At 42.6% G+C, this 12631-nt stretch overlaps 1 protein-coding gene across 1 annotated transcript in view; it reads left to right on the top strand.

Moving 5' to 3' along the window:
* The window catches only part of PDIA3 (protein disulfide isomerase family A member 3), a 17487-nt gene that overhangs the window by 938 nt on the left and 3918 nt on the right, over nucleotides 1-12631 (top strand). Inside the window, exons 2-8 of the mRNA XM_018566918.1 lie at nucleotides 1982-2060; nucleotides 4576-4693; nucleotides 6790-6897; nucleotides 6981-7110; nucleotides 7192-7311; nucleotides 9962-10087; nucleotides 10779-10961. Coding sequence (XP_018422420.1) covers nucleotides 1982-2060; nucleotides 4576-4693; nucleotides 6790-6897; nucleotides 6981-7110; nucleotides 7192-7311; nucleotides 9962-10087; nucleotides 10779-10961 — 864 coding nt within the window. The remainder of the gene's footprint in view (nucleotides 1-1981; nucleotides 2061-4575; nucleotides 4694-6789; nucleotides 6898-6980; nucleotides 7111-7191; nucleotides 7312-9961; nucleotides 10088-10778; nucleotides 10962-12631) is intronic.

Raw genomic sequence — 12631 nt, 5'->3', positions numbered from 1 at the left:
GATGGGCCTCCCCACCCCCAAAACTTGGTAGTGGCCGGTCTCCCCGTCTTATTGTCTGATCTCTGCCATACACGTCAATTTTTGTGATCATTTTAGATATTGGCAGTCACAAACCCGCATTGTTCAGTATTATATGTGAGTATAGAGTGCAGCTCACATGGTTTGTTTTTTTTTTTTTTTTTTTGCCATCAGCTGAAAATATTGCTTTACAATACAAATGATCAGTAATACATGTAAATTATCTCTTAAATGGTTAATCCATCCCTCAATCCTCCATACCCCAGATCTAGTCTATAGATGGCGCATGGTTCATAGATGAACGGGGCTGTAGATAATGGGGCACTCCAGTGTGGTGGAGAGGAACTGAACTTTTAGGATTTATACCGGCCACAGGCTGATTGTGACACACTGGGATATTCAGGCAGTTTTCATGGATCCTCAGGATGTCTCCTGTATGTAATGAGGTACATAACTTGCTGCTCTCTGAAGTTGCAGACGATCCTGGAAAATAGACGTCTAGAGTCTATGATGAAGTTTTGTTAGGCGAGTGATTCCTTGGTTGGCTTTGTTTAACAAGGTCAGTGTGTGTTGTGCTATGTGAGTTTCTCATTGTCGGTTCTTGTGGTGTTCTGGGGTAGAGGAAATCCCCTCCAGGATTCACCCGGGTGGAACTTTCTGTTCTATGCTGGAGGATTGTTTCACTTTCTCCCGAGTTGCTTTGTCACCTCGGCATTGGCTGTAGGGATTTGTAGTCTTCCTGCGCTCTCATCTCCTCCCTTTACAGCCAGTGAATCATTGCTGTGAACTACGGCTCCCGGCATACTCGGCGCTGCCCTAGCCTGTGTGATCGTTATGGGTGTGTCCTTGTTGTGGTGTCTGCTGCTTATTGGCCATCAGGAGCTTGGTGGCCTCTTTCTATTGGCTGGGTGTATTCCTCAACTTTTTGTTCTGTTGAATTCTCCCCCCTCCACCCCACTCTGGCATCCTTGCAACTACACTGTGATCCAAGCTGTGCTGGATGTCTGTCATACTGCAATCTATGGGGACAGGCGAGGGCCATGACAAATCTACTGTAGCTTAGTTTTGTGCAATTCATTTTATCAGTGAGGTTCAGGAAATAAAATCAATCAAGTCATCACTCTAAACATTTTATTTTGCTAAAAGGCTAATTGTCTTTTTCAGTAAATAGATTTGGTGTTTAATGTGGATGTAAGATGTGTACATGTGTGACTTCATGTCGTGGATTGGATTTCATATATTGATATATGCAGATCGTGGTTTGGAGACCACCAAGAGGAGGAAAGACAATTTTTTTTTTTTTTTTTTTTAGAATTGGCTAACGTAAGTGTGGAAATTTTCCATCACTTTAAACTGCCTTTACCTGCTGTATACAGGTATGTTTGCTTCTATCCATACTGTAACTTTTACAATGGATGGAAAATACACTTTACATAGCATAAAGGTGGCAGCTTCCATACCTCAAGGAACAAAGAAGAAAAAATGATTTTTTTAAAGAGGTAATTCTTGGGTTCAGTTACCTATAGAAGGCAGGGGGAGGGTACAGCTGGCTCTGCCTCTGGATAGGCAGAGCCAGCTGTCACTCACGCAGATGGCTGGATCTCAACAATTGTTGGGATCCGTTCCGCCTGCGGCGTCTCAGTATACTGCGAGCTGTAGCTTTGGGTGATGAGAGGACGCTAGTTTGTGTCCTCCCGTTACCCTTAGGAGAACTATGGGGAAAAGCCTTAACCCCATAGTTCTCCTTTAAATACCAAGTACAGCTGATTATCTGCTGTGTATGGTGACACGCGAGGCATTTGTATTTAGCACTCAATCTAAATCAACAAATCTAAGTCTTTAGGCATAAGTGGCATACTACCTTTTTAATGGTATTGGCCATCTAGTTTTACATTGTTTTATGTAATGCCGTTTGCAGAACTGGGAAATGGCTAATTCTTGTGGGTTGTTTCTTTCGTTTCAGGTGTGGACACTGTAAGAAGCTTGCTCCTGAGTTTGAAGTTGCTGCCACAAAACTGAAGGGAACTGTTGCACTGGCAAAGGTATTAGCATGCTGTTTGTAGGAAAACAATGTGTGAGGGCATCTAATGTTTTAAGACACAGCAATGCAGACTTTCACAGATTGCTATACATGCTTTGTTTACCCCTTAATTGAACTACAACAGTGAAGTTAGACGCAGAGCCCTTCACATGACACGTGTCCTCGTTTTATAGTGGGAATGATTTAAAATACCTGTCATTATCAGGGCTTGAAAAATGTGATGGTGTCTCGTCAGTCAAACATTTCACCAGTCAGCATGACCGGACTATAGCCTTGCAATTTATGTAAAAAAATTTTGGGGACAGAGCTTTCTTTTGGGGGTATATAATCACCACTGGTGGGGGGGTGTTGTTTTTTTTAATATATAATGAAAAAAGTACCATAAATGTAAAAAAAAAACAGTTTCCCTACGTTATGTTATAAAACATTTTGTTCTTACCCATATTTTTAGTAAAACATAAAATTCGGGGTCACGTTGGGTAAATAGACACCAAACATGTCAAGCATTAAAATTGCGTGCGCCCGAAAAAAACGCCCATAGGGGACGATTAAAGCGCTTTTTCTGCTCATCAGTTTAGTGTTATCAGTGATTAATGGCTCTAAAATTATTGCTCTCACTCCGACGTTTGCGGCGATATTTAACATGTGTGTTTTTAGCCGATTAATATGTGAAGACTGGTCAGATCGATGCGTTAAGAGTGGTTGGTCACCTTTTTTTGATTTTGGGTTTGAAAGGAGTTTCATGTTACACCCAATGGTCACAATCACCCCCTTCACTTGACTCTTATTAACCCCTTAGTGACCAGTGATGTCCATAGTACGTCACTGGCACCGGACCCATTTAAACAGACTCCCTGCATTTAAAGACGCTGGGACTCTGTTTACAACTGTAAAGCTGTCTGTCGGCTTTCCAATAGAAGCAATTCTGACGACTTGGCTGTCGACAGATTGCTTCTCCGGGCCGGTAAACGGCCCTCCACCCCTGCCATGTTTCCTGGGCTCCGCTGCCCCTCCTACGTGCCCGGGACTGGCATCTTGGCTGTCGGTGGAAAGCTGGGGAGGAGAGCGGCAAACCTCCGTTCACCGATCTCCTACACGTTCTATGGGACCGGGAGCGACGCATATTGCATCACTTCCGGTACCATAGCTGTCATTGCTGGGCTCCTGTAGCCCGGCAATAAGCTATTGAAGTGCAATCTGCACTTCAATAGCTTATTTCAAGTTGAAAGGTGACACTAGGGGTCTTTGGACCCCCTCAGTGTCACCCTAAAGAGTACCTGTCACCACCTATCGTATTGAGTGATTGTAAGCCTCCTTATGTGATAGCAATTAAAGTTTTTTTACAATTTTTTACATTACATATTTGTTAAAAGTCCCCTGCGAGCACACGCGTGATTACGTAACAATGCGTCGGGTGTGCCTACGTACGAAAATGATTGCGCTACACATTTGGTATCGCTGCACACGCCAGAATGAGAACAATAATTCTAGGGCCAATATTTATGCGCATCTCAAAACTGATGACCTGTTGGGGCTTTTAAAGCGTCTATGGACTTTTTGGGGTACTTAATTTTGCTGCAGTTTCAGACGCATGCAATGTTGGGTATCTAATTACTCATTGTAGCCTCTTATATTTTAAAAATATGGCTATTTTCTTGTGTTTTTTGGGGCACTAAATTGAAGTGCATTTTTCACGAATTTTTTTTGCGCTAATATTATGCAGCATAAAATTTTTCTGCTGCCATTTCATTCTACAAGGCTTTGGCTTTCAGAAAATGTTTGTGGGTTTGAAGTAGTTTTCAGGCCTAAAATGTGGATTATAACATGGGTGCAAAAATTATTTTTTAAAAAGGCCTCGGCATTAAGGGGTTGATGTGTGTGCATTTGTTTCTGAAATCTGTATAGTTGGATGTTGGGTCATCTGGGAGGAATATATTTAAAAAGTACTGCTTAGTCTGCCCACACAAATTATACCGGTGGCAGGTGCAAAAGCTGAATGCAGGTTAAACTTGCAAAATCTAAGCAGGGCTAAATGAATCTGTTAGTCCCCAGGAATCCATGATTGGTCATCTCCATGGGGCCAAGTTTTAAAACCAGTTGGTATTGGCAGCTTTAACTTTTTACCTGTTACAAGTACATTGAATGTTCTGTATCGTTCACTGTAGCATAAGACTGGATCTGGAGGTTGCCAGGTGGCAAATACAGTTCATATGTAAACTTCTGGTTGCCAGAGTTATGCATCCCTCCTGGTTTTATGAATTGGTTGCCTGATCTAGACTTTTCATTGTTTGAACAAGGTCATAAGTGCCAGCCTAATGTCGGCCAGATATTGGCTTACAATGTTTGCCTGCCAGTGTGTAAATATCATTACAAGTTCTACAAAATACAGTAACCCATGAAAGGGAATTTAGGTTGTTTCCTATGGGCTACTGTAATTTAGTTTTCATGTAAACTCAGTCTGTAAAGGTCTTCTAGTTTATTTAAACATAGCTTTAATAGGTCGTCTTTGTGTTCAGGTTGACTGCACAGCAAACTCCAACACTTGCAACAAGTATGGAGTAAGCGGGTACCCCACTATTAAAATCTTCCGAGATGGAGAGGAGTCTGGTGCTTATGATGGGCCAAGGAGTGCCGGTAAGAAACTCTGGAAGCATTGAAACGAGTTGCTCTTCAGGAGCTTGTAAACTTCTGTTGTCTAAATGACTTGTTATAACATGCATAAGGGATGATTTATACATGGGGGTTCATACTGTATTCCCACCACTAGATGTAGCTAAGGAAATCCCTTTGTTCCTGGACTCTTGTCTTGTGGCAGGAATGCTGTGTGAGCATCATGTATAAATCATCCTCTATGCAGGTTACAAGAAGTCATTTTAGACTGGGTGAATGATTTATCAATGATCCCTTCAGGGTATAACTATTGGTAAAACTAGATGTCCCGATGCCACTTTTTCAGGCCCGAGTACAAGTGCATCCCCTCATGTACTTGCCGATACCAATTACCGATACTTTTTCTTAAAGGGACAGGTGACTTTAAATGATCCATAGTACAACTACATGTTATGTACTATGGATCATGGTTTAACCTATTCATGTTAGCAGGGGAGAATTGTAACTCTATTGCTGGAGTGTAGTGGAGGTGTGTGCTGTATATATGTACAACATATACATTACACACGTCCAGTACACTACAGCAATAGATTTACAGCCAGCCCCGTCCCAGCTTCCCTTACTCACAGTTTCACTCCGATTCCCCATATATCGGGCCCGATTCCGATGCTAGCATTGGTATCGGGACATCCCTAGGTAAAACCATTTACAGCTGCAAACAATTATCTTCAATTATTTGGCTATTTTGTGAGGTGTTTTTTTGTTTTTTTTCTTGACTAATTGGATAAAAAAATAAATGCGTACTATTCTTGAAAATAAAATACACAAATGCAATGTTGCATACATAAAGCTTGCTTCAGGAAAAAAAACTGCATGCACAATTCTTGCAATTGCACTGGAACACAACATTGTGGTACGCTGTCGGTGGGAGGCACGTTTGGGATGCCATTGAAATGACTGGCACTGCAAGCACATCCCGCAGCAGAATGTCAGGCTGAAACCAAACTTTTTGGCACATGGCGCTTAAATAGCTTCAGCCAGGGATTGACAGCTGCCAGTGACAAGATTCCGCAGATGGCAGTTAAATGTAAATACAGCAGGTAGAGGGCTGGTGCAATAGCCAGCCTACTATTGGCCATTTTAAATTGCAATGGCCTATAGCAGGCTGGCTATTGCACCTGCCCACTGCTTGCTGTATCCTCCTCCCAGCATGGAGGAGAGGGCTAGGGGATCCAACTAACCGATATGAGAATAGTTGACAACTATTCTCATAATCGGTTATCAATTAATCTTAGTTGGTTGCGGCCCTAAAATTAATACATAGTCCTTATGTTGCCATGGGTATATACAAGGATTAACGGCCCTTAGCTGGATCACTAATCTACTACACCATTAGTAGTATGCTGTAATTGGTGTGATCTGCTCATGCTCAATTGCCTATTTTCAGGTAGTAATGGCCATCAGCTGGACAACAAATGTAAATTAAATGCAAAGTAGGTCACAACAGGAAGTTGGGTGAGAAGCGATATAAATCTGTCTGCACAAGGGGGGTTTTTACTGTCGGAGCAGTAAAAGTATGGAGTTCTCTGCAGTTGTATGAGCTAAAAGCATTGATAAGATCAAACACTTAGATTAGTTTGTCAGGTTTACACAGTATACAGGGATTTGGTAGTTGATGTGTGTGTATATGCACACGTCTGTATTCAACCTCGCCTATCATGTTTTATGCAGTGCCGTACTCACCAGTAGATATATATATATATATACACATACACAAAGGTGACAATACATAAGATACTGCAAATGACACATTGTATAATCTATACAGAATTCCTTTTTTTTTATTTTAAATATCCATTTGTTTTCGTGGTGTTTTTTTTGTTTTAGTACTATTCTTGGATTGTGACCCAATTTCCTCACTCGGAAAAAGGAAATTTTCTGCCCAATGGTTTACTTGGCGCTTTCCTTCTTGAACATTTTAGACTATTTTATGTAGAGCAGAGAAAATACATTTGTTTTAATTGCAGATCAACACAATAACTTAATGGAAAGGTTGGGGTTGGGGTGGGGATACTTTTCTGCAATGTATTAATTTTTTTTTTTTTTTTTCTCTCTATCAGATGGGATTGTCAGCACTATGAAGAAGCAGGCTGGGCCTGCGTCAGTGACTCTGCGCTCTGTGGATGAGTTTGAGAAATTCATAGCAGATTCTGATGCCTCAGTGGTTGGTGAGTGGAAACCTCTCGGCTCCATAGAAAATGCCCTTTGTTCCTTTTCATAAAAGTCTGAGACTGGGTCTGTTCCACTTTAGGCTTCTTCCGTGATCTGTACAGCGATCCTCATCAGGAGTACTTGAAGGCTGCCAACACACTGAGGGAGAAGTACCGGTTTGCGCACACTGATGATGATGGGCTGGTGAATAAATATGACAACAATGGCGAGTAAGTGCACCTGTCTGGCTCACAGACAAATTCTAGAACAGAAGCTGACTGTCAAATTATATTAACCTATTCTTTTCTTAGGGGCATCGTTCTGTTCCGTCCACCTCGTCTTGCAAACAAGTTTGAAGATGGCTCAGTCTCCTTCCCTGCAGATGAGAAAATTACATCCCATAAAATTAAGAAGTTCATCCAGGATAACATGTGAGTAATTTGGTTTTAAAAAAATTCCATAAAACTGGTCTGCACATGCAAGTACAGTTGTGTAAACAGACTGGGGTTATTCTTCCTGAACAAATTTTGCCTTTCACTGAAAATGGTTTTAGGCCAGCCTACTATTCCACATATAGGAATTCTTCCAATTGGCTATTTTCCGAGACTTTAAAAAAAAAAAATTTTTTAACTGATGGTCTCCTGCTGAAGAAAGATCCGGATCTTAAATCAAATGCGAAATTCTGTTTTGGAAAAAGTATTAGGCTAAAGGCTCAAGATGGGTGTTCATTGTTGTCTATACCCCTGCTGGATAGATTGCCATGGTCATAGTGACACAAATGAGGGAATCTGGTGACAACAGACATTTTTGGAAATGTTGTTTGAGGGCAAATCTTCCAATATGACAACAAAGTGAGGGGGGGTCCTTTCTTTTGTCTCTGGGACAGGAAGTAGGGGAATATTTCCCAACCCAGAGGGCAGAAAACCTGATCAGGATTTAAACAATTCCTTAATCGAACAAAATATCTATAGACTCACTTTAGGGGTTTTGTGAACTGGAGCAGAGTGTAGGTCTCTGCGTATGATTTCTTACAAATCATCTGGTGCCTTCAAGTTATTAAAGTTAATCAATCAAACTGTAGCTTGCCTCTAAATTGGGACTCTTCTGTGGTTACCCGGTTTACCCTCCAGGCCTAATGGTTACCGTTTTTTCTTATTGTCTGGCCAATGTATAATGGTTACGTTGTGAAAGAGTTTGGAATCATTTACAGTGACTGGAAGTGCATAACCATGTAGTGTGTGTATTGGCATAGTTCTAATTTTATATTTATAGGTCGTCTTCAGTCACTCACACCACCACTTTTTTTTTTTGCTCTCCCCTTGTGATTTTTCTGGCTAAAAAGAGCTGTACAGCAGCCTTCTGACCTCCTGGAGCTGATAGGAAAGTGGCATGATAAGGGAGGTTGTGGCCCCCTACTGCAGAGAAGCTGCACATGCAGACTCACTTATTGGTCGTCTGTTTTAGTAGATGCCTTTTATGAAGCATTCTTTGTTTATGGGGAGCCTGCCATAGAGGAGTTTCAAATCTAGACCCATTTAGAGATGAAAACCAAGCTTTAAGAAATCATATGCTTGTCTTGACTGCTAGTGGTGAGAGAATTTAATTTTGCATTCTCATCACTTGGCAGGTAATGTTTTTAGCATGAACAAAATCCTATAGTGTCATTTTGCAACTGTATGTAGGAATTCTTCCATGTCCAGTAGGGCTGCAACCAACTAATCGATCAATGAGAATAGTTGTCAACTATTCTCATTATCATTTTGTTGGTTTGATCCCCTAGCTCTCTCCTCCATGCTGGGAGGAGGACACAGCAAGCAGTGGGTGGGTATAATAGCCAGCCTGCTATTGCTATTTGAAATTGGCAATAGCAAGCTGGCTATTGCACCTGCCCACTACCTGCTGTATTCACATTCAGCTGCTGTCTGCAGGATCTTGCCACTGGCAGCTGTCATTCCTTAGGAGAAGCTATTCTGCTGCGGAGTTGTGTTGTAGTGCCATCATTTCAATGGCACCCCAAAGCACCTTCCACCCACAGTGTGATTGACCACACTGGAACGCATAGTACCACAATACCATACGTTTCAGTGCAGTGTGATTGCAAACAATTGGGCATGCAGTTTTATTCTGAATTCAACTTTTGGGGGACTTTAGCTAAACTGGAGCAGTTGCCCATGGCAACCAGTCAGCTTCCTTCAGTTCAGTTAGGCTTTGAAAATGAAATGTGATTGGTTGCCATGAACAGCTGTTCCAGATTTGATCAATTCCCCTCTGTGTTTTTTTTACTCGCATGAGCATTTGATGCTACCACAGTGGATGCACATGTCGTCCAGATCACCTGGAACACTGAACACTGAATTTGTGTATTTATTTTATATAAGGATGGTATTTGTATCTGCTTAACCGAAAAAGTAATCGCCCATCTAATCGATTTAAAATATTAAATTAATAGTTGCAGTCAGGATTAAGGGCCCCCTCATGCTGTCGTGGTGCAGAAAGAAGAATTAATGCATTCAGGTGTTAATTCTGGTGAGTTGATAATGGCAACCCAATGCACCTTGCAAATGCATGCGCATTGCAGTGTGGTAAGGCTCTAACGTGCATTTGTAGTGCTCTGTTGCATACAAAGGTGCATGTCTGGCTTTTAGTGCAGTTTGGTGTGTTATCAGCCCTTCCTATAAAGACCTGGCTGCTTTAGTGCAATGCACATTTCACTGCGCTAACACAGCAAACTGAACAGCAACTTTTTTTTTCTCAAGTTTGTGTGCAGTGTGGTCTAGTTCAAGGCAGTAGTATTTTAGGAGGTGACGCTAATCAAGTTGAGGTGTGTGTCTTAAATGGAATGGGAGCCAATGGCAGTCAGACAAAGGTGATGTAACTCTGTATGCCTTGTGTATGAATTGCCAGCCCTATGATCGCACACTCCCTACTAGGAAATCTAGGAGCCAGGTGGTAATGCATATTCTAACCTTTCCTGGAAACGGAGCAACACATTGATTGCGAATAAGCAACTAGTCACCTCACATGGTACACATTCCTGCACCAATGTACTTGTAAGTCTGTAAATGTTTCCTCTTCCTGTAGCTTTGGAATCTGCCCCCATCTGACAGAAGACAACCGAGAATCGATCCAAGGAAAAGACTTGCTTGTGGCCTACTATGATTTAGACTATGACAAGAACCCCAAGGGCTCCAACTACTGGAGGAATAGGTGAGCTGCTCTAAGTTTCATTGTGCAGGCTGACATCAATGTGTGCTTGTAACTTTATTCAGTAAACAAAGTTGATAAAAAGATGGAGATGTGTCTACAGTAACAGGGATAACAAACATGAAGGCTGCCATAACTAACCACCTTGGGATGTTAGTTCCTGGTCATCATGGCAATGTAGTGGCTTCCAAATTTGAGATTGTCATGAAACGTGCACATTTTTGCCTTGGTGCATTCCCGACTCATCTGTGTAATGGTTCCTGGTCAGTGATTATAAAGTATTCTAGCTAGTGTAGCTAGTGGGGTCGGCATAAGCTAGTCAAAGCATTTTTAGAAGGAGTTTAGCAACGCAAGTCTCATTTCTCTGGCTTCTCTTGGAATTTGCGACTTCCTATTTAAGCTTTTGTATCGGCCCTATCAAACTTGTTCGTCATAATCCTACATACTGTCTCAACTCGTGTATCGGCTTGTTTAGTCCCATCATAATCCTGCTTTGTAATGGTAGTGCCAGCAGGGAAAAATCATGCTTGTAACTGCCAATGCAGTTGGTGGGAACTTGGGTGTAGGGATTTTTGGGTTGAGGTAAGGCTGGTCAGATTTGATCCAACCACTATCTGCAAATCAGCCTTGTGTGTCAGGGACTTGAAACATTCCGGTTTGTTTGCCTTGCTAACCAGACTTTATTTATTCTCAGGGTAATGATGGTTGCAAAGAAGTTCCTTGATGCCGGACAGAAGCTCAACTTTGCCGTTGCTAACCGCAAATCCTTCGCACATGAGGTGACTGAGTTCGGCTTGGATTCCAGTTCCAGTGACATTCCTGTTGTCGGAATCAAAACTGCTAAGGGAGAGAAATTTGTAATGCAGGAGGAATTCTCGTAAGTGTCTTATGACTTCCTACTAAAACTTCACACTTGAGTTTATTAAAGAAATTCTGAAGCCACAACAGGCTGATCATATAAAGATGGCCTTCTCAAATGGGAAACCTTCCCACGTCAGTGCTGAATGTTTTGGTTGTTAGTAGGGATGCACTGATGTATTGGCCACCGAAACATATCTGCCGAAAATGGCACATTTGACAAAATGCCAAAAGTGCCTTTTTTCTCTCCCGTTCATTGAAGGACACAGGCAACAGATCGTAGATTCTGAATGGTAGGGTAATATCGCCACCTGCAGGAGAAGGACGCTAGGCACAAAACTAAAGACCAATTACAGCCTAGGGGTGGCCCCTGCCGGTGGCCAAACCCCCCACCTTGTTGGAACTTCGGGCGATTCGCCTCTCTCTCCCTCGTTGGTCAGCCCGGCTCCAGTGTCTGGCGGTTCGGGCCCAGTTGGGTCTCTCCTCCCTGCTGGGCGCTGCTGTGTCCCAGCGGGGAGGAGAGAAACTGCCACAGGAGGCCGAGCGTTGTGGAAGGAGAGCGCTGTGAGCAGCTGGTGATTCTCCTCCCCGCTCTGCCTCCTGTCACAGATCAGGAGGGTGGAGACAGCTATTGCTGTCGGAAGAGGTTGAGCTCTCCTCCCGCCCAGCCTCCTGTGACAGCGTGTCAGGATGGAGAGCGGCGGTGTGGGGGCGAAGACAGCTGTCACAGGTGGCTGAGCTCTCCTCTCGCACCGCCGAACCAGCCTCCTGTGATTGCTTGTACTCTCTCTCCATCCTGACAGCTGTCAGTGATCGCTGAGTGTTTGTAGATATTCGAGTACAGAGTATATTTACTGTGCCCAATTATGAATGAATGGGAAGTGATCTACATTACTAGTTCATTCATGATTGTGCACATGGTAAACATACTATTTCCACTAGAACATGGACACTCAGTATAGAGGATTCCTGTCGATTTATGAAAGGGGTTGCAGTAAAGTTTTGGGCAAAAAATTGTCTAGAAATATAGCTACAATAGGTTTTTCTGTCCTTTTGAGAGTTATACAGGGATCATAAAGTCTCCTGAAAGCTGGTGTAACTAAAATTAAAAAATATTCAGATGGTCAGTAGCATTAACAAAGCATTTTGAGTCCCCCATAAACTGGTTTAATCTGTTGATCCTGCTGTAGGTTTATGCCACTAACTGTAACAGGCCAATTCCTCCCCCTTCCCTGTCCATCCCACCAGTCGGCGCTGGAGAGGGGGAATCCCTGCAGAGAGATTATGACCGAAGCAGTCAGCGGTATGTAATTGCTCAGTTCTCGACTAATAGAGCTGACGTGTGACTTCTTCAGTGTCGCACATCGGCTCTAATTATGGGAATGAGTATTTCACTCTCCCCATAACTCTCCCCCCTTCCCTCCTTTTCAACAAAGCACCAATGTGTAATATGGCGCACTGCAATAGGTTTGTCTTGCCTAGTGTGTTGGTGACTTTTTTTTTTTTTTTTAATGAATGGCACGGCATGCCTTTACTGAGATGTTAGTGTAAATGGGCATTGGGTGAGTGCAGTACATGTAATTATCCCTTCCTCTTCCCTGCTGTGGAAGCATTTCTTGTAAGACTTAATCCGTTTCATTACTATTCCCCCCCCCTCTCTTTTCTCGATAGAAAAACATTGTGGCGCTT

Source organism: Nanorana parkeri, unplaced genomic scaffold (genome assembly GCF_000935625.1).
Source record: "Nanorana parkeri isolate BGI_ZX_2015 unplaced genomic scaffold, ASM93562v1 scaffold987, whole genome shotgun sequence".
Classification (NCBI taxonomy): domain Eukaryota; kingdom Metazoa; phylum Chordata; class Amphibia; order Anura; family Dicroglossidae; genus Nanorana; species Nanorana parkeri.
This window is presented reverse-complemented; position numbering and strand designations above follow the sequence as displayed.